The sequence below is a fragment of the Desmodus rotundus genome, chromosome 2 (assembly GCF_022682495.2).
Source record: "Desmodus rotundus isolate HL8 chromosome 2, HLdesRot8A.1, whole genome shotgun sequence".
In the NCBI taxonomy this organism is placed as follows: Eukaryota; Metazoa; Chordata; class Mammalia; order Chiroptera; family Phyllostomidae; genus Desmodus; species Desmodus rotundus.
The window spans coordinates 87,288,855-87,313,886 of NC_071388.1; the positions used below are offsets into that span (position 1 = coordinate 87,288,855).

The 25,032-nt window shown below is 38.4% G+C and overlaps 1 protein-coding gene across 1 annotated transcript in view; it reads right to left on the bottom strand.

Annotated features, from left to right (window-relative positions):
• The window catches only part of MORC1 (MORC family CW-type zinc finger 1), a 156,393-nt gene that overhangs the window by 43,659 nt on the left and 87,702 nt on the right, over positions 1–25,032 (bottom strand). The window contains exons 14-18 of the mRNA XM_071220772.1: positions 23,430–23,558; positions 20,323–20,428; positions 15,522–15,651; positions 4,760–4,825; positions 3,058–3,297 (exon numbers count right to left, since the gene is read on the bottom strand). Of these exons, the coding sequence (XP_071076873.1) occupies positions 3,058–3,297; positions 4,760–4,825; positions 15,522–15,651; positions 20,323–20,428; positions 23,430–23,558 (671 nt within the window). The remainder of the gene's footprint in view (positions 1–3,057; positions 3,298–4,759; positions 4,826–15,521; positions 15,652–20,322; positions 20,429–23,429; positions 23,559–25,032) is intronic.

The window sequence follows — 25,032 nt, forward strand, 5'->3', positions numbered from 1 at the left end:
CAACAAAAACAATGAAATCCTTCCTGAGATCATCCCTATTACCTCTAAGTCGTTAAGTCAATGGATGGTTTTCAGAGACTTTTAACGTCTCAATAGAATTCAGCCTCTCTGAGCATCTCACCTTAGACTGCATTTTATCTCCCCCCCACCCCCAAACCCGCCATTGGCTTTAATAATAAAATTAATTCCTGATTTCTCCTCTTACTGTTCTGGCAGTTCTTTCACTATCCCCTGTGCACACATCCTCAGACTGTAGCCATAAGATGCTAATATCCCTCAAGTTTCTACCTCGTTGTTCTTTACTTCTTACCCTTACTTCCCACTTGGCATGTCCCCTTGGGAGTCTTGAACTGTGTAAGCTGAACTCATGCTTCTCCTCAGAAGCCCAGCCACCTTCTAGGATTCCCAGTTTCAATGAATGGAATCACCATCCAACCAGGTGGAAGAGCCAGAGATTCTGTAGTCATTCTTAACATTTCTCTCTGCTTCACCTTCTATAGCCAATATATCACCAAGCTGGGTCAGTGTTCCCTCCTCAAAACAACACAGAAGGAACAAAAGTATGTATTTTGCCATGTATAATCTCATACATTTTTGCCCACATTTTTGAGAGAAAAATAAGGAGTGCATTTTACATGGGTGGTACCTGAAATATCTTGTATCTGTTCTTGTGTTTTGTAATTATTTGCTACATAGAATTTCTTGTACCATAATATGTTCAAAAATAAATGCTAAAATTACTTTATAATACAAAAAACAAGTATCTAAATATAAATAAATACATAATTTAATTTAAAATTAAAATAATTTTTTCCTGAAAATCTGGGCCAAAAATATGGGTGTGCATTATACACGGCAAAATATGGTATTCACTTCCCTCCACTCCCTCACCATCACCCTAGCCCACAGTAGGCTGTTATTTCCCCATGCCACCACTATAATAGCCAAACTGCTCTTCCTGCATGTGCTCTTATCTCTACTAACCCTTCTTCCATACGCAACCAAAGCAACTTTTCTGAAGGAAAATCTAATCATGCCACTTTTCTACTTGAAACTCTTCAATGGTTTCCCATTGCTTTGAAAATAAATGCAAAACCTCTTATAAAAGGATACATACAGGGTCTGCAAGGTCTGGTCACTCCATACTCATCTTACACCATCCCCTTCCCATCTCTCTGCCCATCATGCAGCTCAGTTGTCTTCCTAAGGTACTCTGCATTCACCATGTTCCATCTTTAGAATGCTGTTTGCATTGTTTGGAAATGCTATTTCTCTCTCTGTATCAGTTTAATTGGAATTCAGTCACAAAAGTTCAGCCATCACTTTTTCAAGGAAGATTTCCCTGTCCTCTCAGATAAAAGTCAAATTCTCTGTTGTAAGTACTCAAGCTACTAAGTCATAGAAACTGTCACAATTGCAGTTTACATTTATCTGTGTAATTGTGGGACTGTGTCTCCATGTAAGTCTGATGGGATCAGTTATATACACACCAAGTGAATATTTAAATGATATATATCTTGTATGTGTATATATATTATACCAACTATATATGTGTATGTATTTATGTGTATATATATGTATATATATATATACATACATACACATATATACCATATACACATGCACACTAAGTGAATCATGTCATATTCCAATACTTGGGCACAATTCAATCTCTTAAATCATTTGGGTATTTTTGCAGCATGCAATCTACCCATAAAATATGCCAACAAATTGTAAATCTTGAAATCACACCATCAGTAAAAGTCAGAGTTAAAGGATATAACTAATTTTTATATAGGGTATTACTAACATACAGTATTTTGGACATAGCAAGAGTTGAATAAATATCTGCTGAGTATATGAATTCATATGTATATGATACATAATTCAAAGTAAAATTCTGATGATTCAGCTTGGCTTCTATTGTCTTAAAAAAAGATTTAGGTCCAAAACTTCAGAATTATAGGGAACTGGACTCTAAATATTTTAAGAGAATGAGTTACCCCAAAACAGAATGAGAAAAGGCTGCTTTAAGAGGTACTGAGTCTCCACCACTGAAGATTTTCAAGAAATGTCTACACACCATTTGCCAACATTACATAAGAATGCGTGGGATATTCCTTTAATAAATTGTTCAGAACAAAGCCTTCTGAAAGAACAATGCCTAACCTACCTTGTCCCCTACAATGCGTAACACTGTATCTCACACAGGGCATTTCAGTAGATATTTGCTCATTGAATCAGTTTATTGCTTTCGGAACCGATGGCAATTCATTTTAATATTTTTTATGGTGGCCCATATCCACCCTTGAAGGATGAATTTAATTTTGGAAACAGGAATAAAGCATTAGAAGTCAAGTTTGATGAACAAGGCAGATAAACTGGGCAGCAAATTTTGGCTTATACAAGATTTAAAGTGGTAGTGAGCTAATAATGTCTGATCATTTAGCACTGAATCTGGCACGGGGTAATTAGTCAGCTGTGGGTACTGTTATATTATAACTGAATCAGAGGGCTCCTCCTCAAAAAGGATTTAAACAAAGGTAACATTTTAAGAATGAAAGTACAGTGATTTAAGAGAAACAAACTCATTTGGATATGTGGACAGTCTCAGGTGGTACATTTGTTGAAATCAGTCTCAACACTGAGTTGTACTAATGAAATTATATTTCATTTTTCCAGAACCTTGACTACAGGGGTAAATACCTATTATAGAATTTGGCTAAGCATTTTTGCTATAAAGCATGTGAATGCAAAATCCTCAAGTTTACAGGTTTACCCTATATGAATATGTCTCTCTTAAATACAGTTGGTTGAGCTCTCCATACATTATGCTGATGTGTTGATATTAACAATCTGACTTTTCCTCTAAAAGAGAGAACTCGGAAGAAAAAAACAGAAATTGGGACCTTGTCCAGGAAACTCAGATTACAATACGTATACTTTAATTAGAATGCTTCAAAAATGTGAAAATGAAGCAAAACCTTTACCAAATGCTATTTCCAGAGTAGATCAATTACTACACATTTGGTGAATAAGAAAAGAAAAAAAAAACACCTGGGATCTCTCAGATAGTTTGACGTTTTCTGGCAGGGCTGCTGGACGTCTCTGCCGTGGCTTCACTTTCTTCTGTGTACACTTCACCATTTTCGTCTCTGAAACATACTCCACATCCGAATCTGTCCCTTCGCTGTTTCTTTTCCAGCCTCTGTGGCTGACAGAAAGCTCCAAGGGTGCAAAAGACTCATACTTCAAGTCGTTACCTGAAGGCCTGATTTTCTGAGTTTTTGTATTTTCCTTAAACAACAAAGGACATGTTTGTATTTTCTGGTAGTCAACTTATTTATAATTAATCACAATTTCCCTTAAAACCTTATAACATTAGGCAATATTTATTACTAACTAAGTGAAATAAGCCAGGAAGTGAGGGACAAATACCATATGATCTCACCTTTAACTGGAACATAAGCAATAGAAGAAAAAAGCAAACAAAATATAACCAGAGACACTGAAGTTAAGAACAATCTAACAATAGCCAGGGCGGGGGGGGGGGGTAGGGGCAGGGACAGTGGGTAGAGGGGATTACAGGAACTACTATAAAGGACACATGGACAAAACCAAGGGGGAGGGTGGAGAGGGGGGAGGGAGGTGGGTTCAGCTGGGGTGGGGTGGAGGGATGGGGAGAAAAGGCATACAACTGTAATTGAATAACAATAAAAAAAAAAAAAACACCTTAAAAGCAGAAACTTAGAAACAGGCTTCAGCAAATGTGTACCACTGTAATGGCTCATTTGGAATCTGACTCAGCAGAGCTAGGCTGAGTCCGCAAATCTAATTTTGAGGATGCAGAAGGCCCCAGAATGAGAACAGTGTGCTTCCTGATTTCTTCCCAACACAGATTTACTTGCCTTTGGCTCCCTGGTGCATATTACAATAATTAAACGTTCTCCATTTTTTAAAAACCGGTTTCAAGATTACACATCTATGCCAATAATTATTTAAGGGGCCCCTTTCAGTTTAGATGTTCTGTGTCGTGGAGACTGGATAGCAGCACAGGAGCACCTGATGGTCTGGTGAAGCACGATAGGTCAGACACCTCGTGAGCACATTCCGGGCGCCACTTATCTAAATGTTAGCTGAGGCCTATCAATCCAGCATCTGCCTGTTAAAAAATGTGAATAACTAAAATCATGATAGAGTTTTCCATATTTTTGTGTGTTTGATATAGTGGAAAGCTTTACCTAAGTATTTAAAAATATTCCCTCTATTCTTTAAATTTTATATAACCACAGACATTTAAGGAATATGATGTAATATGACCCTTAGCGAACATAAGAAACAATGCAGGAATTGCACAAACAACATATGTCTAGGTAAACGTATATCCACACACAGAACCAGTCAATGTCTCTCTCCATGTCTCTCACAGAGATCTCTCTCTACATATGATTAAATATATAAATATATATCTTATATGTTCATAGAAAATATTGGAAAACTATGTTAAAGTATTTTAAATGATCATAGCTCCAGGAAGTAGGACAATGGGTGGTTTATATGTTCTTATTTATATTTTATTTTCTGAGTTTTCCCCAATAAACATGCATCACTCTAATAAGAGAAAAATTAAGTTTAAAGAATTCCTCAGTCCTTCACTTTCTGAACCTCATACACCGTGACGACATTTGGACCTTGATAAGTTGCATCCTTCATATGAGAAACAGCACACGAATGGCTCAGTCCTACATTAATTACTCACCTTAGATGCTGAAATTTGGCAGACGGGAGTGAACTCAGCGATCCTGCTTGTTGGTATAAACTGAGGCTATGGGAAAAGTCATTAGACAAATGTGAGTAAAATAACTTTCAATTGGCATATTACAATAATTCAAAATTTTTCATTTTAAAAAAAGTTTCAAGATTGCATATCCTCACCAACAATTATTTAAGGGGTCCCTTTCAGTTTAGAGGTTCTGATTAGTGGAGTATAAGCGGTCCTGATGATTCGTTGAAGCATTAGAGATCAGATGTCTTAGGAGCAAGTACAGGGTGCCACTTACCTAACACTGTCTCCACAGGCCTCAACTCCCCTTCCTGGAGACCCTTTTGTTCCCTACTTTCAGGTCCCAGAATCTCAAATGAACTCTGATCTTCAGCAATAGCTTGTTTACTTCCGAGCACTAGGACTGAGCTTCAAGGGACTTTTGGGGGTACAGTGGCTTTCACTGTGTCCCTACTCACTGGATGCTGCCTTGTACTCAGAGACACAGCTAGAGAGAGAGGAAGCATTTGCTCTCCCTGAAAAAGAAGCACCTTTTAGGTCAAATCTGATGTGATAATTGTTACCCTAAAATGATGAGATGTTAATGGAATACACAGGGAGAAGATAAGGAACAATGCAGGCTCTGCACCCCAGGCCCAGGTTCACTCCCCATGGATTGAAACCCTGGTTAGGGGTCCACTTGCACCTGCTTTTCAGGGAGCCCATGACCTTTTCCTGTTCCACTGTGGTACCCAGCTCAGTCCAGATTCTCTAGGACAGAACATTTACTTTGCTTTTGTAAGTACCCTATCCCCCAAATTGGAGTCCTGACTCTGATTGAGGGTTTGATGGATCTGTTCTCTTCCCGAGAATCTTTCTGATGTGTACGGCCTGCACAGAGTTTGAAATGGTGCTGTTTGCTCTACACTCAGATCCAAATGCCCCTTGGTGCAACTTACAAACTGCAGGTTCCTTCAAGATGACCCTTCCAAAACTGAATCCATTATTTTGCCTCTGTACCTGCCCTCACCCCCAACCAGTACTTCCTAGTGTACTCCCTCTTTCGACTAAGGCATCACCAATTTCCAGCCATCCAAGCTAGATTATCTGGCTCATCATCACTACCAATCCTTTCCGCCTAATTAGTGCTGAAGCCTTGTGGATTTCTCCACTAAAATATCTTTTAAATTCAAATCTTTGTACTACACTCAAATAACCACACTTTTTAAAAGTTTTTATCATCTCTTCATTGAACTATTTTCTATAATCTCATTTTCTTGCTTCTAGTTCAGAGATTTCTTTAGACCTGTCACAACCACTTTCTACACATTATTCCCTTCATTAAAATAAGGAGAAGGAGGAAGGGTAGGGACAGTTGGCATTTTCATAATTAAATGTATCTGATTAGAATCACTTGGTAGTCTTTTTGAAAAGCTACTGATGCCAAGTCCTTACACCCTAGAATTCTAGTTTAATTGTGTGAAGAGGGGTCCTGTCATTGGTATTTTTTAGAGGTCTCCAAGTGATTCTAAAATGTAGTCAGGATGGAGAACCCTAGCCTAGAAGACAGAGCCTCATTTCTGCAGCACCTAGCACAGGGAATGGCGCATACAGACATGCAAGTTTGTTAAATGGAACCAAACAGCACCTAGCATAACATACAAGTATGTATGGTTGCACCTAAACTTTCAAATGGTTGCACCTAAACTTTCTAAATTCCTCTTCTGAGCCATTTCCAATCCCTCTGATGCCCCTGGTTGCCCTCATAGACTCAATGCCCAGTCCCTAGTTTCCAGGTTCACTTTCATGTTCTTAGGCCCTTGTATAACCTACTTCCTCTGCCTGTAGTACCTCTCCAATCTTCTCCATTTGTTAAATTTCACTCATCCTTCAAAGTCTCAGTTCAAATCTTACACATTCTGAATACATCCCCCAATCTCCCAAAGGAGAATTAATTGCTTTATCTTCTATACTCCTACATTATAATTCCTTTTTAGATGTTAATATAGATAATACAGGTCCAGCACAAATAATGACCCCTTTCTTATTACAAAATCTTTTATTAAAAGCATGTAAGCATGTAATTCTGTAACATACCAATATCACACTCAAGCATACCATATGACATTTTAGGTGAAATGTTCAAATTAAAACTATAAATTATTACAGCCATATTATTTCCCTACCAACCACATTCAAGTAGGTGTTACTTCTGTTGAACCCTGGATATTCACATAGAACAACATACATTTTTTTAATTAATTATTTTTTTTTATTCAGTTACAATTGTATTTTTAAAAGTCTATAGTTTAAGTCTCCTCACTACTCCATTCTCCATCTGTCCAGGTCATATTCCCCAAGTAACAAGGAACCACTGTTTCTACTTTTCTGTTTATCTTTCCAGAAATTTGTTTGTATATTGTATACAAGCATATGTAAATAAATTTTCCCCACTTTTTTGAGGTAGGGAAAAAATGGTAGTATATTATACACATAGTCTACATCTTGTTGTTTTTATTTAAAGATATATCCTACAGATCTTTCTCCACTAGTACTGAAAAAGCGTCTCCATCCCCCTTTTCAGCTGCATTGTATTCTAAAGTATTGTTGTTTAACCAGACCTGTTGATAAACATTTAGGTTTTCTCAGTATTTTACTATACACAATGTATTGCAATTATTTGTAAAACAAGTAATTTTGTAAATAGGTAATTTCATATTTGTGTGAGTACATCTATGTGTACACAACCAATATCTAAAAGTGAAATTTCTGGATCAAAAGGCATATGCATTTGCAGCTCTGATAGACACTGCTAAACTGTCTCCACCAGCTTTTCGGTGGCCTAGCACAGAGCCCTCCTTGTGAATATTTCAAGAGCACCTAATAAAAATTGCTTTCTCTACTTTGGGAGTACAGTGTTTTATATCTATAAATTACATATACATTATTATTAATTGATACGTATTCCTGAACTGAGAGCAAATTAAAGTATCTCATTACTAGTACGATTGTCTCTTTTTCCATGTATCATTTGTAGGTTTTTCTTCATGGAACTCAACACTACATTAGCTAATGTGAGAGACTGCTAACTGATACATCTTCATTGTGAACTAATGACTTCAGCCTAATTAAAGGCCCTTCCTTGCACTAACAGTTTTCCCCTTGAATTTCAACTTGGCTGATTGTAGGATGGACCTCTATTTTATTTTTGTATACCTATCTGAATTCACCCCTTCTGAATAAATGTTTTAGATGTGTGTCTGTATATAGGGCAGGCATGATCTTTGCTATGTGATACAACCTAAAATCCCTTATCCTTTTTTAAGGTAGGCTTAGGCCATTTGTATTTATTGATACCATATCTCTGTTTGGTATTAGTTGTCATATGATTTTATTTTATTTTTATAATTTCTTTTAGGTTTTTAATGATGCAGTCCACTTATTTTGGTTTTGTGTAGGCACATATGATATTATATAGGTTTTTTCCTATTGATTAACATCATAATGATAACTTTATATAGTATCTATAAGTTCACTACTCCAAAGAGTAAGAAAATTTATTTTCTCTTCCTTCTTTTCTTCCACTCTCTAATATTTTTGATAATATTATGTTTCTTTGTATTTGTATTAGTACCCAAAAGTATTCCTAAATTGCTTAAATGATATATCTTCATCTTCTAGCACAGATGAGGTAAACAACTTACCTTTCACCTTGTGTTCTTGACCTCCTGTTTTTGTTAGCTGAATCATTACTATATTTCTAGGACATTTACATTCAGTTTGGTACCTAATGTCACATGTTTTAGTCTTATTTCTATAGTTAAATACAGTCAATGCTTATTTCCAGTTCTTTGTTGTAGAATTTTCAGGTATTTCTTGGCTGGTTCAAGTTTGACTTCTAGCTGTTCCCTCAAAAGGAGACATGAGAACAATTATTTCCTGAGGATTTTCCCCCCTATTTTCAAAAGTATTTATTTGTAGATTTTTAATTTTACAATGGTATGGTGAATATAAAATCCTTGATTTATACTCCTTTCCTTGAGGATCTTACAGTTTACTTCACTGCCACCTGGAGCTGCCGTTTTTATAGAGAATTTGAAGCCAATCTAAATTTTGTTCTCCCCTGTGAGTGATTTGATCTTTATGACTATTCAGCACAGGATTCTATCTTTTTCTTTACAGTTGAGCTACAATTGTAGCTTCAAGTTTTTTTTATTTTTTTCTTGAAAACTTGAAAATTTTTCCTGATTTCTATCTTTAAAAATGTGTTCTTCCCTTACTTTTTCTTTGGGTATTCCAATTATGAACACATTGAATCTCCTTTTATTAGGTGTGTGTGAACACCTTTAACTTCTACCCCACAATCTGAGGGAAAAAATGTCCATCTTCTTATCCTAAGTTAGCCTCTCTACCTGAGTCCTAGTAATCCTTCATTCCTGTCTTTGCTGGAATTTTTCTGTGCCATTTAGGCCTCATCTCTGCTGTGAACTTTCTCCCACTTCACTGGCTCCTTTCTCTTGGTCCAGAAACAGTGTCAAAGCTCTCCCAACCACAACTCTACCTCAACCTCAACTCCCTTCCTCCCTTCAACCCTATCTTCTCTGCCCCTTCAGTAAAAATTTCCTAAAGTAGCTTATTCATCATGGCTCCCATATTTTTACTATTCATTGAATCCTCAGCCCACCTGGCTTACTCTATAAAACTTATCTTGCTTATGTGAGAAATGGCCTTTAAGTTATAAAAACCAATGGTTCAAGACAATGAGAAGACAAGCCACAGATTGGCAGAAAATGTTTGCAAAAGAAGCATCTGATAAAAGACCAAAACATTATATAAAATGTACAGAGAACTCTTAAAACTCAATAGAAAAACAAACAACTGCTTAAAAATGGGCCAAAATACATACGTACCCCTATGTTCACTGCAGCATTATTTACAATAGCCAAGATGTAGAAACAACACAACTGACCTTCAATGAATGATTGGATAAAGAAGAGACACATATATACCATGGAATACTACTCGGTCATCAAAGTAGATGAAATATTGCCATTGGCAACCACACAGACGGATTTTGAGAGTATTATGCTAAGTGAAAAAAGTCAGACAGAAAAGGACAAGAACTGCATGATTTCACTCATATGTGGGATATAAAACAGAAAGCAACAAAGGACCAAACTTATATAGACAATGGAATGGTGGTGACCAGAAGGGAAGGGGGTGGACAAAGGATGAAAGGGGTCAAATACTAGGTGACAGAAAGAAACTAGACTTCAGAGGGTGAACGCACAAGTGAGGAGTCTCTGAAAAGGGAAAGGATGCCCCCAGGCCATTGTGAGGCAAAGGTCACAGACAAACACCAGCTGGTTCTCTAGGACTGGACTGGAACCCTGGTGTGCCAAGAGACAACCCCACCTTTGGAATTCAGAATCGGAACAAGTTGGGTCCTGAGTAGCAGGGGAGATTAGGTCTACCCAGAGAAGAAGCAGGATTCAAGCTCGGAGGGGAGGACTCAGGAGTGCTGGCACTCAGAAATGCAGGCTCAGAGGCACAGGGTTTCCTTCGAAGGGACCAGTGAGCAGCCTGCTTCGGAAAGAAGTCCAACACCTGTGCCATAGCCTGAGCAGACTCAGGAAACAGGTCCTTATATGTAGCCATGATACCAGGCAGGCTCTGGTTGTCCCCGATTAACATGCATGTTAATTGAGAACTGGTTGTACATACAGTTCAGGTGCTTAAGGAATTTTTGTAGGGCAGAGATCAAATAGGCATATTTGCATTGAAAGCCAAATTCATATTCCCTCCATTAAACATCGGGTCAGGCAATACACATGAACCTCTACTTATTTCTCCATCTCTGTGGATAGAATAGAAATGTCTGATTGACATGTGGCAAGACTGCCTGCCACTGTCAAAGCTACTTCTGTTCCTCTTGGAGTAAGAATGAGCTCCCTCTGGGCTCACATGAGCCCTCAGTGGCCGCATTTGGTCACTTCTGTGAAACCCAGGAGCAAACAACAATGCTTGGTCCCAGTCGCCAGGGCAGAATAGGCTGACTGATGAAGCCAGGGGCAAGGACTGCCCTGGTCTCTCCACAGCACACTGCCCCGAAGCCAGACTGTTTGATGTCCAACTGCTGGTGTTGCCCCTGTTTGTTTAGTCAACTAAGGATGCTGTTCTGCCAGGTATGTGACACCAATTGCTCAACAAAGAGTAAGAAAATAATCCGGAAGTTGAAGAGCTTTTGTTAAACAACTCCTGTGCCCGACAGTGAGCCAGGAGTGATGGTGGGAGGGACGTGAAAAAAAGAACACATGAGGCTCGCCTTTAAGAAACTTCTAAACTACTTTGTCACGAGCAATTCGTTTAATGTCTCATTTGCTATTCTGTGAACATAGGGCCTACAAGTGTGAATATATTAGGCATTATCCCTTTTGGAAAAGCAATGCATCACCATAGAGAAATGAGATCTTTGTAGCAAGAGTAATAAAGTAAAATATTTCAGCTGCAGTGAGTATAATAGCCTCTTGTTAGACAAAGGTCTTTAGGTGCCATAAATTTTAGATTATGGAGTTTATGTAAGGACGCTGGAAAGTACTCTTGATGAATAAATATATTTTCTAAGACATCTGTCTGTGTAGTTATACAGATTTGAAATCTCAGCATCCTACACAAAAATGACACATTAAAAAGATTAAACTGTAAATGGGAAAATGTGTTCACATTCTTCATTACGAAGCTGTACTCAGACATGCCGTTTCAATTGGAAAACATAGCTAAATGTGCAGAATGTCTTCTCTGCTCCACATTTGCTGCTACAACAACCAATGTGGGACTTATCACATTAACTATTTCAATTTTTTGTGTCCACATGAGCACTACAGAAGAATAGAATGCTATTGCTGGAGCTCTTTTTCAATAGGCATGGAATTTTACACAAGCTATTCATTTGATGTAAAGACTATGAATGCAACAAATAAAATCCAAATACAGTATCTGTACTCCCATCCAAATGCAACACTTTATTTTGACCAAGTTAAGGACATTTTGGTTTCCAATAACATGCAAAAGGTTTTAAGCATGACCTATGTAGTGCCAACCGATCCAATCAACTGAAAAACATTTATTTTTGTACCTACTTATAAAGGAGTATGCATAAGTCAAATGCCTTTGAGCCTTCACTCTTTTTTGGTAAATATGCATTACATAAAAGACCCAGGCCTAAGTGTTGTTGGGAATCCAAAGATAAATAAAAATGGTCCCTTCTTTCAAAAACTGTACAGTCTAATATAGGAGACATTAGTACAAGAGTAACTACAATACCAGGGAGAAAGTAAAACATGCTTGAAGAGAAACATGCATCAAGGACAAGGAAAATGAGAAAAGACTTCACAGAGGAATTGCATATGTTTCCGACCTTGAAGGATGAGAGGAGAGATGCCACTTCAGACAAGAAGCAGGAAGGCGGGCCCCCAGAGCAGCGCTGAAGTGGGGAGCACACATGAGGAACAGCAGCGCGAGGGAGAGCCCTACAGGAGGGAACACTAATGCCAGAAAAGTAACCAGTGTCGGGCAAGAGAGAGCCTGGACATACTGTATGTAGGAAATGAAGTTACCTGATCCGAAAAGATTAACCCAGAAAGATCTAGAGAGTATATAGGCAATACAGCCCATCTGCACAAACATATTGATTATAGAAACATACTACCCATTAATATTAAGTAATTACAAATGGGTAAGCGTAGAGTGGGCTTCATTCCGAAAATCAAACTATTGTCTGTCTTACAGTGATTGAGAGCATCAAGTGTATTTAAAGTGATACAAAAAACTCTGAATGAAATGTGTCCCTGACTGATATATTTCTTGTGCATGACCGTGACACATCCGTCCTTGTCACACAATGGAAGGTAGAAAAGAATCTAAATTGTGAGTTAAAACTAAGAAAGGGGGGATGTTGAGGACTGGAAGGTCGTCAGCGTCGGAGAAATTGATTCCATAACTCTACTTTACAGTTTTAAATTGTTGTCTGGGTTTACTGAAAAACAGAAAAACAATTATCCACATGATATGCCGATCAGTAGCTGAGCAATTCAAGAGGCACAGTGAAAATGAAAATGCTTCATTGCCTTCATTGTTTGGCCAGCAGGTGGCACTTGTCACTCAGTATAGAATATGGCGGGTACTAAGGACTGAGCTGGAACCAAGCAGTTTGGGAACAGATTACTCATTCATTTACTCAGAAAGGAGAAAGTGAAACGGACTGTTTCAGAAGCACAGGTTAGAAAGAGGGTCTTGGCTTGCTGACACAGCTTATCAATTGTTGAATTTGAACTCTATTAGGTTTATTAGGGAAAACAATGTTTTTCCCTTAACAAATATGACTTGCAATACATCAGTTTGTTGCCTTTGTAATTGTTCTCAGGTCCTTCGTGTCTGTAGCTATCCTGTGACATTATGAGCAGTGCTACAATGAGGCAAAAACGAAACAAATTCCAACTTCCCCATTTGAAGATGTGTGGCCTGATTCAAGTGATTTAAGCTCTTTGACCTTCCCTTCCCTCTGTTGTTATAATTGTTGTAACCAGCTGGAATGTGGTGGGAATTATGTAAGATACCATCTGTTGAAATGACAGCTTTGGACTCAGCTACTTCATTTTCTCCTAGAAGAACAGATCCAATCATGGGAATACCTCTTTTACCAAAGGAGTTCCTAACTCATTTGAGCATTCTCTAACTAGGGTAGCCTGTGGGTGTTGCTCCTAGAAGTTAGACTTAGTCACTCTACACCCCAGTAGGGTGGATGAGGGGTGGAGAAGAGGCTGTAGCTGCTGATTTCTGATACTAGTTCCATAATATTACCTTGCCATTATTATATTCCTCCCACACGTTAGTGACAAAACCACAGAACCACAAAACCACAGATTCTGAGTTCTAGAAGGCCTTTGACTTACTTTGTCAGCTCTTCATTTTTTAGATCTGGACAAGACAGTAGGAAATGGGGTGTGCAAATTTAGGCCATTTTTGTACTAGCTCCACAGGTCTGGTCAATGGGGAAGTGGGCACTGGTAGTGGGAAGCAGGGAGAGAGAGCAGGAGGCGGGCAAACCATCACTACATGGCATGTGTCTAATTATTTCCTGATAATGAGATGCTAGGCTCATTTTCACAATAGGGGGCAGGAAAAATGGTGAGGGGTCTGTGTTCTTTGAACTGGTAGAAGTAGGTTTCTATTTGAGTATTGCTAAACATTTTCTTTATATTTGAAACAGACTGAATCTATAAACCTGGCTCAACTTTTTATGAAAAAAATCAGCTACCAAAAAAAAAAAAAAAAAGAATAAGCAGAATAGATGGCCCAAATCTATTATTCCATTGGCTATCATTAAAATCTCTATCTCACTAATGAATAAAGCATCCAATCTTAAACAAACAGAAAGGCAATTAAAACTTTATGATTGGCACTATTACTTCCAAGGGTCTTTATAGGGAAAAATAATCCAACAAAGATAAAAGCAATTCGGGGTGTGCTGAATGCCTTCACAGAGCTACAAAGAGTGGTAAACAAAATAAGACACAGAACAGATTAAGACATTCCACGGTGGAAAGATCTGACCTTACCTACTTGTTTATAAAAATAACCACAGGCTGTGATACCTTTATTTCTGACCTGTTATCAAACCCACGACTACAGGCTCTAAAACTGGAGGAAGCTGAGCCGCTTTTAGGGGCATAGGGAATGCCCTGGAGAATGTGTTTCCGGAGTGACTCTCAGTATTTTACCTAAAGAAACCGTGAGACTCCAGGCTAGAAGGGGAAGGTCAGCTTTCCATTGGCTGTGAATCCAGGCGGTAGCTGATTTGCAGGCAGATCCCTAGCAAGGTGGGAGAGGAAAGAAAGGAAACTATGGTAGAAAAAGAAAGATCACCTTGTAAAAGCCCATGAATACACATTATGATACGGCATTAAGTCTAGGGGGTCTTAACTCCCTATCTGCAAAAGTGTTTTCTATTTGAATGAGCATTTTATGTCTTGATATCTAGGGAGGGGTCAGACATGTGGACATAGGCTGCTGACCTTCTCAAGTTCCATTTGAGGAAGGTGACATGCTATAGTTAGAAAATGTTAAATTTGGGTGCTGAATCCATAAACAGAAATCTAATGAGTATATTAGATCAGAGATTAAAACAATATTTCTGCATGACACGTTTCCCTTCACTTGAAATTGTCATGGTTACCTACATTTACTGATAGTAATGTTTTATTTATTGCATTTTCTTAACAATTAAATATGATTCTGAGTTTCTGTATTAATAGGCTAATATTTTTTTAAAGAACTCTTTGCATCAAAAATCCACCCTTAAGGAATAAGTAAAATGAGCCTATCCTTTGGTGTCATACAGATCGGTGTGCCAGTGACCTTGACCATGTGACCTTTAACATGAGGGCTGACCTCTATGAGGCTTTATGTGCATTCGCAGAATGGAAATAAACTCCCCCATTCCTCACATGCACTGGTGTGCAGCTGGACTTAGGTATCCATGTATGGCAGTGTTTAAGAATTCTCCTCCCTGTTTGGACCGCTGGGGCACTTACGCTTACCTCTAGAACAGTCCTGAGATCCAAAATTAAAAGGAGACAAAAGAGGAGAGGAGAAGAGGCTCACCATCTTACCTGGGTACACCACATCAGTCAATTTGCGCACATGACACCAACAGCTCAAGCGTCCGCGTAAACTTTGGAAAGAATTAATAACTGCTTACTTGTGGCTGCTGCTCCGCCAGGCGATTCTGATACCTTTGGACTGACTCTTGAAGTCGCTTGTTTTTTGACAGCCATGCCGAGCTCATGGTGCCCAGGGGGATGGGAGGTAGGCATTCTTTCTGATGGCAACTTTGCATTCACCAAGTACAAAAGGTAACAACATCAGGAGGAAATATAAAACTACTCATTAGGTTACTACTAAAAGGTTATTCACTTCTACAAGGACTTACTCATTATGTCCTATATCCAAAATCTGAATATAAAGGAAGAGCACTGTATTAATGACTTTAGGTAATACATGACCTTAAACCTCCAATTTGCATGAAAAAAATAGCTTAATGAAAAAAAAAGAGCTTAATGCAAAATGTGAAAGGTAATATATATTTACCAGAATGAGAGACTCTTCATTATTTACTAATGCTTCATTTATATTGCATTATCATGAATGAGACCTTTTGCACAAATGTTTTTACATAATTAAAGCATATCTTATTCCTGCTAAACATTTTCCCCCAACACATTAGGGACAGAGAGCCATATGTCTGTCCACAAAACACCAAATAATTCGGCTGGTGTACTGTGCAAAGGATCTGTGAGTCTGGAACCCAGGGATGCTTTGCACAGTGACTCAGGATCACTGTGAAGACGGTGACTGCTGTGATGTAACCTGCTCACTGACAGCCTTGGGGGCAGGGTGGAGTCTTTCAACAACCCCCCAGTGACGTGCCCCCTGCTTCAACAGACTTTCCTCCCTGTTGCTGTCAGTGTGTCTGCTGCTGGTGATCACTCCACTTCCCAGCCTTACTGATGGGCTGTTTCTAATCACTAGTGGGTTAGCACATGTGTTATAGCATCAAGTAGAATTGTGTGTAAATGACAATAACAGGCTGTGAAAGAGGGCTTCCCTCGTTATGGCTACAAAAAACAATAATGACTTTTGAGACATATGATTTAGAAGGTTTGAGGACTTTTTCCCCCCTGCTTTTGGCTTTGTGGCTATGTTCTGGGAGCTGAGTTAGCCAGGCTGTTGAAAAATTGAGAGATTATATTGTTCACTTCAGGATCACGGCTTGGCAGGGATAAGAGGTTCAACGCCCCCTGGGCATGACTTTGATTCATGCCTGGGTATGTGCTGTTAAGGTCAAAATGTTAAGGTCAATTCTTAGAGCCTGTGTTAAACACGGATTTTTCTATTATGTACATACCAAAAGAAGAGGGACAGGGCGAAATAAATGTACGTTAGGCGAGGAGAGTGGGGAGGAGGTTGAGAATAGAGAGAGGGCCTTCTCCCATCTGAAATAGTGCAGGAAACGTGAAGCAGATCAAACCCACGATTTCTCCATGTTGGGGGAGCTGCAGCTTATATATTTCCTGCCCCCACTAACAGAGAAGAACTACCATAAGATCAAATTCAAGTACTACGGTGAAAAAAAAAAACAATTCCACCCACATATGGTATTTGTTGTTATTGTTATGTTCAAAGAAAGGTGGCAGAAAAACCCATCAGCGGACACCTTCTGCACGTGCAGCACCCGCAGAGCTGAGATGAGGACATCTGTGGCGCGGCACCTACAAGGTTTCCGTTGCATGGGAGAGAGGAACCTTGGGCAGCATTAAGTTTTTATTTGGAAAAGGAAAACCACAAGTATTTTTATTAAAGTGAGAGTCATTCACTTGTATTCAAAAATTTTTTGGAAACAAATTAAATTTTAATATACAATTCAAGCCATAGGTATTTTTTAATATCCTTGTCAAAACTCAAACATTTTTTGGCTCAAATGATAGTCAGTTTTACTCTGCTCGTGATCCCTACTTTCAATGCAGATAAATACAGGGCATGAATGTAATGGAAGCGCACTGACAGCTCTCTCGTGGGTACTGTGACAAACATCTAACCTCCCTCCATGCTTCCAGTGGAAAACAAAAAGAGGCTTCGGTGGTCTGGAAAAAAAGGGCTCCACTTCACCCAGCCTGAGCCACCAACTCTGAGACCACCGTTTGTAAAACGGGGTATGGTGCCATCATAAAGGAATAGGCTGGAGCGAGGCTTTCTCGAACGTAAAGGATATCGTCAGAGAGAGGGCGTGGTAAGGCGGCGACAAGAGTACATGTTTTGCCTCAAAAGCATGGCTTTAAGTTTCAGCTCTAGGGAGGCACCCTGGATAAGTCACAGGACTTCTCTTAGCCTCACTGTTTTCTCTTCTGAGAAGCAGAGAAAGTCGTGGGGTTATTGTAAAGATGAAATGAGATATCATATGTAATTGCTATGTAAAAGAGAGCTGTTATTATGTTTCCTACACAAGTTCTGGTTACTCACATTGTTCATTCACATGCTGTTCACTGGCATTAACCCTGCCGACAACTGGCAATTAACTACTGACAAACTATGTTTTCTGTAAATACAGATAATGCCACTTTTCACCCCATTAGTCTGTCCTTCCATTCACCAAATGTTGCCTAATAAATAACGATGCTCCACCTCTCATCACTTCAACACACCAACTTCATGTGACTCTACCCCAATCCAATGGCACATACTCCTCAGGGCTTTGTCTAATAATAATCTATTCCATAGTATATTCTCAAAGCGTGCATGGCCCAGCCTACCATATTGAATCAAAGGACTGAGTGAGGTCATTGGATCAGTTTGTTTCCCCCGAAAACCACCAAGTCTACTTGCTGTCAATGATCTCCCATAAAGGGGTGTCAACTCTTATGTAAATGCCTTTATAATCAGGAATTTTTTCTTTAAATCTCCCCTAAAACTCTTGCTGTCACTTTAAGCATATTTTTGTCATAATCTTTTTAGTGGATATAAAATGCAGATGGTCAAAATTATGTCCATATATTTAAAGAATCAAGGACTTAAGAAGAAATTATAAACATATAAAGACTTTCTGCATTTTAGACTTTTAAGGTCCATCAGTTTTCTGTCAACATGGCTAAATTTATCTTGGCTGTCATCACAAGTGGCACTGTTTTGATGTGTCAAAGAGACAGAATTGATGCAGCTTTGAAGCAGTGCTCTTTGAAGGCATCACCGGTGTTCACAGAGAAGAGGGTAAGAGTGTAAGTAACTGTACAGTTTCCCTTATCTCTAAATTAGATCTGTGGAGAGGGGCCAAAATTCTCACCGCCTGTTTTCAAGGGGCTCCGAGTGACCAGGGACATAGCTGACGGACCTTACAAGGTGATCAGCTAGACCCAGAAAAGATGCAAAAGAAACTATTATTACATCTCATTCTAGGTGACGGAAAGCTGAGTTAAAAAGAAACTGGACACTTGCCCAAGGTTTCACGGCTAATGGAGCTACAAGTCCAACCCGGCAGCCTGTCTCCAGGGGCTAAACTCTAAAACACCGTCCTACACTGTATGAAAAGGTCTTAGCTCACAGTAAGTGATCAATATGATTAACTATTTTTTGAGGGTTGGGGCTACATCAATTTTATTTACATTTTCAAACACAGGTTTTTTCCACACAGAAATTGAAAAGCCAACCAAAACAAAATCCTTCTATTAAACAATGCTTCACTAAAAACAATTACACTGACAATGAAAACACTATATATCAGACTATTAATATTGAAACTAGGCCAACACTTCATTCCTATTTAAATTTAAGTTCCAAGTTAGGGCTGAAATCAGGTTAGGAATCGAAAGACCTTGGCTAGTGGCTTCATAAACAGGTTTCTTAGCCACCATCTGGGCTTCGTTTTTCACTTCTCTAAAATGCAGAAGTGAAACTAGATCAGTGTTTTATAAGCTCCCTGAATCTCTAGGCCTTTTGCGGAGAGTGGCGAACAGAAATGTAAAGTGGATGGAGCCTTTGGCCCCCAGATTCCCAACCTTCAGTTCAAAGCAGGACACTTCTGGGTTTTTTTTATCTGTTTCATATATTTTGGGTCTGAAGCAAATTTTATTTGGAGGGGGGTGAACAGGTTCTGCTGCAAACCAAGAAAAGGAAACTGAAAAACCCCTGGATAAAGTGAAATCTAAGATTCCTGTCATCTGATGTTTTTTTCTTAGATTCTAAATGTGATTAACCTGGGGACTGCAGGTGGTTGGGGCTTTAATAGCAGTTTCTGAAGGGTTTCTTTTTTAATTTTTTATTTGCTTGTTTTTTCAAGGCTGGATAAAAATAATCCAACAAGAGCTATTACCCTAATGTCTATATGAGCAATATTGATTGACTTACACAGTCCAAAGGACTAGGAACAAACTCCACAGAAGAGCAATGCTTGACTTGGGAGTACTTTTATTAAAGGGGCATACTAACTCTTCTCCCTCCCTGAAAGAAAAAGAATGAGTCTAAAAGGGCTTATAATAACACATTCATCAATATTTAATCGGTATTTTTCCTGTTTTAGTCTGAACTTCTTCCTCCAAGAGCACAAAGCAATGAAATCAATATATGACTTAAACAGAAAAGGCACATGGTCTAACAGTTTAGGCCCCCTGGAGACACCCTCTGGATAAAACTCCTGTATGATGAGGCACTATGCTGTGAGAAAATGAACTGAAGGGCAGAATTCTTAAACACCGGTCACAGACTCCTACCAGTGAAAGCACAGAGCTGTACACCCCAGCTTTTGCAAATCATTACATGCAGGTCTCTTTCATCTTGATGGAAAAGCACACAAATGAAATCTCTTTCCACAGGGGGCAGAGTGCTAGAAAGAATTCTAGGGGAAGACAGCCACTAAGCTAAAATGTATCTGCAGCTGACTTTTTCCAGTTCCATACATATGTATTTTAGGAATTAAATACAGATGAAGAACTTTAGAAAACTATCAAAGTTACCTGTTTTCCAAGCGGTTAGGATTATCAGCACAAATCCAGATGTCAACAAATTCTTTTTCCTGATAATTAGTAGAGAGCGGCAAGACTCTCCATTTCAGGCAAAGATCTGATAATCACAACAAAATCACACACGAGAAACACCACAGTCAGAAGTAAATCCATCATAGTAAGATGTCTGGTTGCATACACCAAAAGTATGAGGGATCTTTTGAGCCAAAGACAAGTGAATCCTTGATCATATTCCATTGCACTTTGCAAACTAAGCTAGGATTCTATGAACTAACCTAGGACACTTCCAACCAATTGTTGTTGTTCTTGTTGTTGTTATTGCTTAAGTTCTTTTCAATTGGTTTTTGCTACTTTCAGCCAGAAAATTTTTAGTAGATCCCTCTCCACCTCTTCATAAACCACATGAAGACTTCCAGTGCCTTGACTTTCCCATTTTCTTTGACTTCTTTGTCCATTTCTACCTTTCAGTCCCTCCTTGCTTTTAGGACCAAGGCACTCCACTCTTTCCAGGCTATTCTTTTTTTTTTTTACTTTTTTTAATTGTTGTTCAAGTACCATTGTCTCCATTTCCCCCCCCACTACTCCTCCCCACCCCAGTCATCCCGACCTCCCACCCCTGATCCCACCCCCCCTTGGTTTTGTCCATGAGTCCTTTATAGATGTTCCTGAAAACCCTTCCTCCTTTTCCCCCCATTTCCCCCTCCCACTTCTCCTATGGTTACTGTCAGTTTGTTCTAAATTTCAATGTCTCTGGTTATATTTTGCTTGCTTGTTTGTTTTGGTGATTAGGTCCCACCAATAAATGAATGGATCAAAAAACTATGGTACATTTACATGATGGAATACTATGCAGCAGAAAGAAAGAAGGAGCTCCTACCCCCCAGCACAGATGGAACTGGAGAGCATTATGCTAAGTGAAATAAGCCATGCAGTACAAAAACCATATGACCTCATCTCCAGGCTTTTCTTAATATTAACCCTGAATTCCTTCCAGACACATCATTAACAGCTCTTAGGTAAACTCTACTCTCTTCATCTGAAACGGAGGCAGTGTGCACTGTGGCGAAGAACCTGAATAAGCTCCACCACTTAGGATGTCTATAATTGTGGATAACTTATGTCTCTATGTTTCAGAATCATCATCTGTAAGAAGAGGTTAATAGTAGTCCTTACCTAAAAAGGTCACTGAGGATTAAAATACATAAAATGATAAAAGCCAACAATGCTACACATTATCTGTGATGGTTAATTTTATGTCAATGTGACTGGGCCATGGGGTGCCCAGATAGTTGGCCAGACACTATTCTGAGTGTGTCTGTGAAGGTGTTCTGAGTGAGATTAACATTTGAATTGGTAGAATGAGTAAAGCAGATTGTCCTCCCTAATGTGGGTGGGCCTCATCCAATCAGTTGAAGACCTAAATAGAACAAAGAAAGGCTGGCCCTCTTGAGAGTAAAAAAAGAACTTCTCCTTCCTCTCTTCAGCTGGGATGTTAGTTTTTCTGTCTTCTGATTCAAGTTTAAAAAATCAGTTCTTCCTGGGTATTGAGCCTGTCAAACACTCAGGCTAGAACTGTGTCGTTGGGTCTCTTGATTCTCAGGCCTTCAGACTCTAACTGGAATTAAACCAGTGTCCCTCTTGGGTATCTAGCTTGCTGACTGAAGATCTTAGGACTTGTTAGCCTCCATAATCATGTAAGCTAATTCTCTATAATTAATATCTACTACATATGGTAGATATTATATACATAATATAGATCATATATATTATATATATTACATATATATTATATGTATATAATATAGAACATAGTGTGTGCCCATCCAGCCACCTATTCTATTAATTCTGTTTTCTGGAGAACCTTAGTACACTATCCTAAACACTTAGTAAACTTTATATGTGTTAATACATTTTACTTGTACAAAACTGTGTGACATAGCTATAAATACTAACCTCACATTATAAATAAGGAAGCTGAGGCCTAGAGAAATTAAGGAATTTTCTCAGTTTCATGTAGCTTCACAATGCTGGAAATTGGATTCTGCTCATACCTTGCACACATCAGACCCATCAGGTCCTCTTAGGACCACCCCCGGCTCAAGGTTAGGGAGGTGTTCACTTGGCACAGTGTAAGTAACTACAACATTTTAAACACCATAGCATGCTTTATTTGTTAGTTTTGATCCCTTGCAGGACAGCAAAGTCCTTGCAGATAGTAGAGAGTATCTTTAATTCTCTAACCCTTTGTAGAGTGGCTAGAAGGTGTATTCAGAGGAACACAGTAAGTGCTCGATGCCTATTGAATAATGTCCAGTGCCTCTCCATTGTTTATCAAAGTAAAAACTACTTATTTTGGCATTCAGGCCCTCTAACGTGTTTATTCAACCTGATATTTCTGTCTATTATTTACTCATCATTCATTCATTCAGTAGTCAATTACTAAGTACCAACTACATATGGGGTCCAGCAGAAGTAAGGCTTGCTTGAGTGTGGTTGGTGGGGTATGTGAATGTCTCGCACAAGATGGACAGCAATTCGAACATTTCACCTAAAATATCATATGGCGTGCTTGAGAGTGAAATTGTTGTTACAGAACTACATGCTTGTGATTTTGTAATAAAAGATTTTGTAATTAAAAAGGGGTGTTAATTTGTGCCAGACCCTGTATTTAACACAGTACTAGGTATTAGAAATAGAAAGGTGACTATTTCTATTATTCCACCCCCCAAATTTTAGCTGAATGTACACCTGATGTTAACACCTATCTCCCACTACATCTCTGCCTACTACAATTCTATTTTAATGATCATGGTAAAGGCTACCTCTGTCATGAAGCCTTACCTCAACTTCCCCTTCTTCCCCATTGAACCCTCGAAAAAATTTGTTCCTCTTTTACATCATTTATCTTAATTTCATCACTATTATAATTATTTTCATGGTTATTTTAATCTCGTTCCCAGACCCTAACCTCATTGAAAGTAAAAATCAGGTCTTACCCACCACCTTTGTCTCCCTCACAGCCCATTTATGAATGCAACGACTCGCGTGTTTAGAAACTCACCGAGTGATTGCTAATTAGAATGAAATTCAACACTCACCACACTGAATCATGAATGGGATGGCCATCACTTGTCTTCTTTGATACTGAATAGAATCTAAAGACCTCTCTGTGTCCTCGTTATTCTGGTACCCAAATTCATTCCAAAACAATGTTAGATTTCTATTACCTAAAAAACAAATCAGGCAAAGAGTAATAAAAGAAAATCAACAAGATTAAGATGATAAGCAAAGTACACACATAAACATGTGCATGTACAGTATGATCTCAGCTGTGTAAAAACTAATACATGGAAATAACAGATTAAAGTATTAATGTTGGTTTTCTCTGAGTATGGGTGAAATTAGTTTTCTGTTTTGTATTTTCTTACATTTTCCATCCTGTATATAATAAATATGTAATATCTTTATAATAAAACTAAACACAATAGTATATGTGTGTGTGTATAGTATATATATTGATAATACATATAAAATATATTGACATTTAAAGCTTTCTTAACTACTCCCAGGAGGGATGGTACTGAATAAATTTAAAGGCTACCCTTAAGACTATTGATACAAATATTTATCATGTTCTCTCACAGCTAGAGCTTCTTTACTGTTACTTTATCTCTGGTTCCCTTTTCCACCAGTCTGTACTGTTTGTGCCCTACCCTCACGCCAGATTCTCCACTCCTTCTTTGCTTAGAAACAGCACTTGCCGTGAAGGACCATTCAGCAATTGTACCTTTAGGAGTCATCCCTACAACATACTCAACGATGGCCATATATATTACAGCAATATTTGAATAGCAAAATAAAAAATAAAAAAGGAAAACAACACAAAAGCCTAGAATATGGAATGAATAAATTTCATTTCCAAACAATGAAACCTCTAAAACAGAGAATTAGAGCTAAATATATTGCTGCATTAGGATATCAAAGACAGAGTTTTAATTTTTTTAAAAGATGCCAAACAGCACACCTAATATAATCAATTTTGTGATCTATAAAAAACATACACATATAAAATTTTGCTGGATACACTTTTTTCCCCTGAGAGGATACAAGACTTTTAGTAGTAAATACCACTGGAGAAACACAGGTTGAGAGAAAGATGGGGGAAGATGCTTTTGTTTTCACTTTTTACTTTCTAAACACTTTGAATATTATTATATGTGCATGTATTACTTTGCAATACATTTTTAAAAAGAATTTATGTTTACCATTCTGTCCAATGTGGTGACCATTAGCCACATGTGGCTACTGAGTACTTAAAATATTGCAGATCTAGGACATTTCATCAACAAAGTTCAAAAAATGAAGTTCTAAAATATAAATCTTAGAAATAAAATACATGCAATAGGTTCAGCTATACATCAACCTTAACATATGACTGTGTAATTCATGCAAAATACAAACAAACATCCCTACACCTTACTAACTGCATTAAATTTTAGATTCAGAATGCTCTGTGCCTGGAAGACCAGAAGGGAAGGGATTCAGCCCTCAAAACAGAGTTTACAATTGAGCTGGGCTAAAAGCTGACTTCACACATCCCCAGATTTCCCACTGTCTATTCTCAAAACCCCTAACAGTTTGCATGTTAAATTTCCATTTTGATTCTGTTTCTTGGTTTTTTCTCAACTCAGACTTTCATAT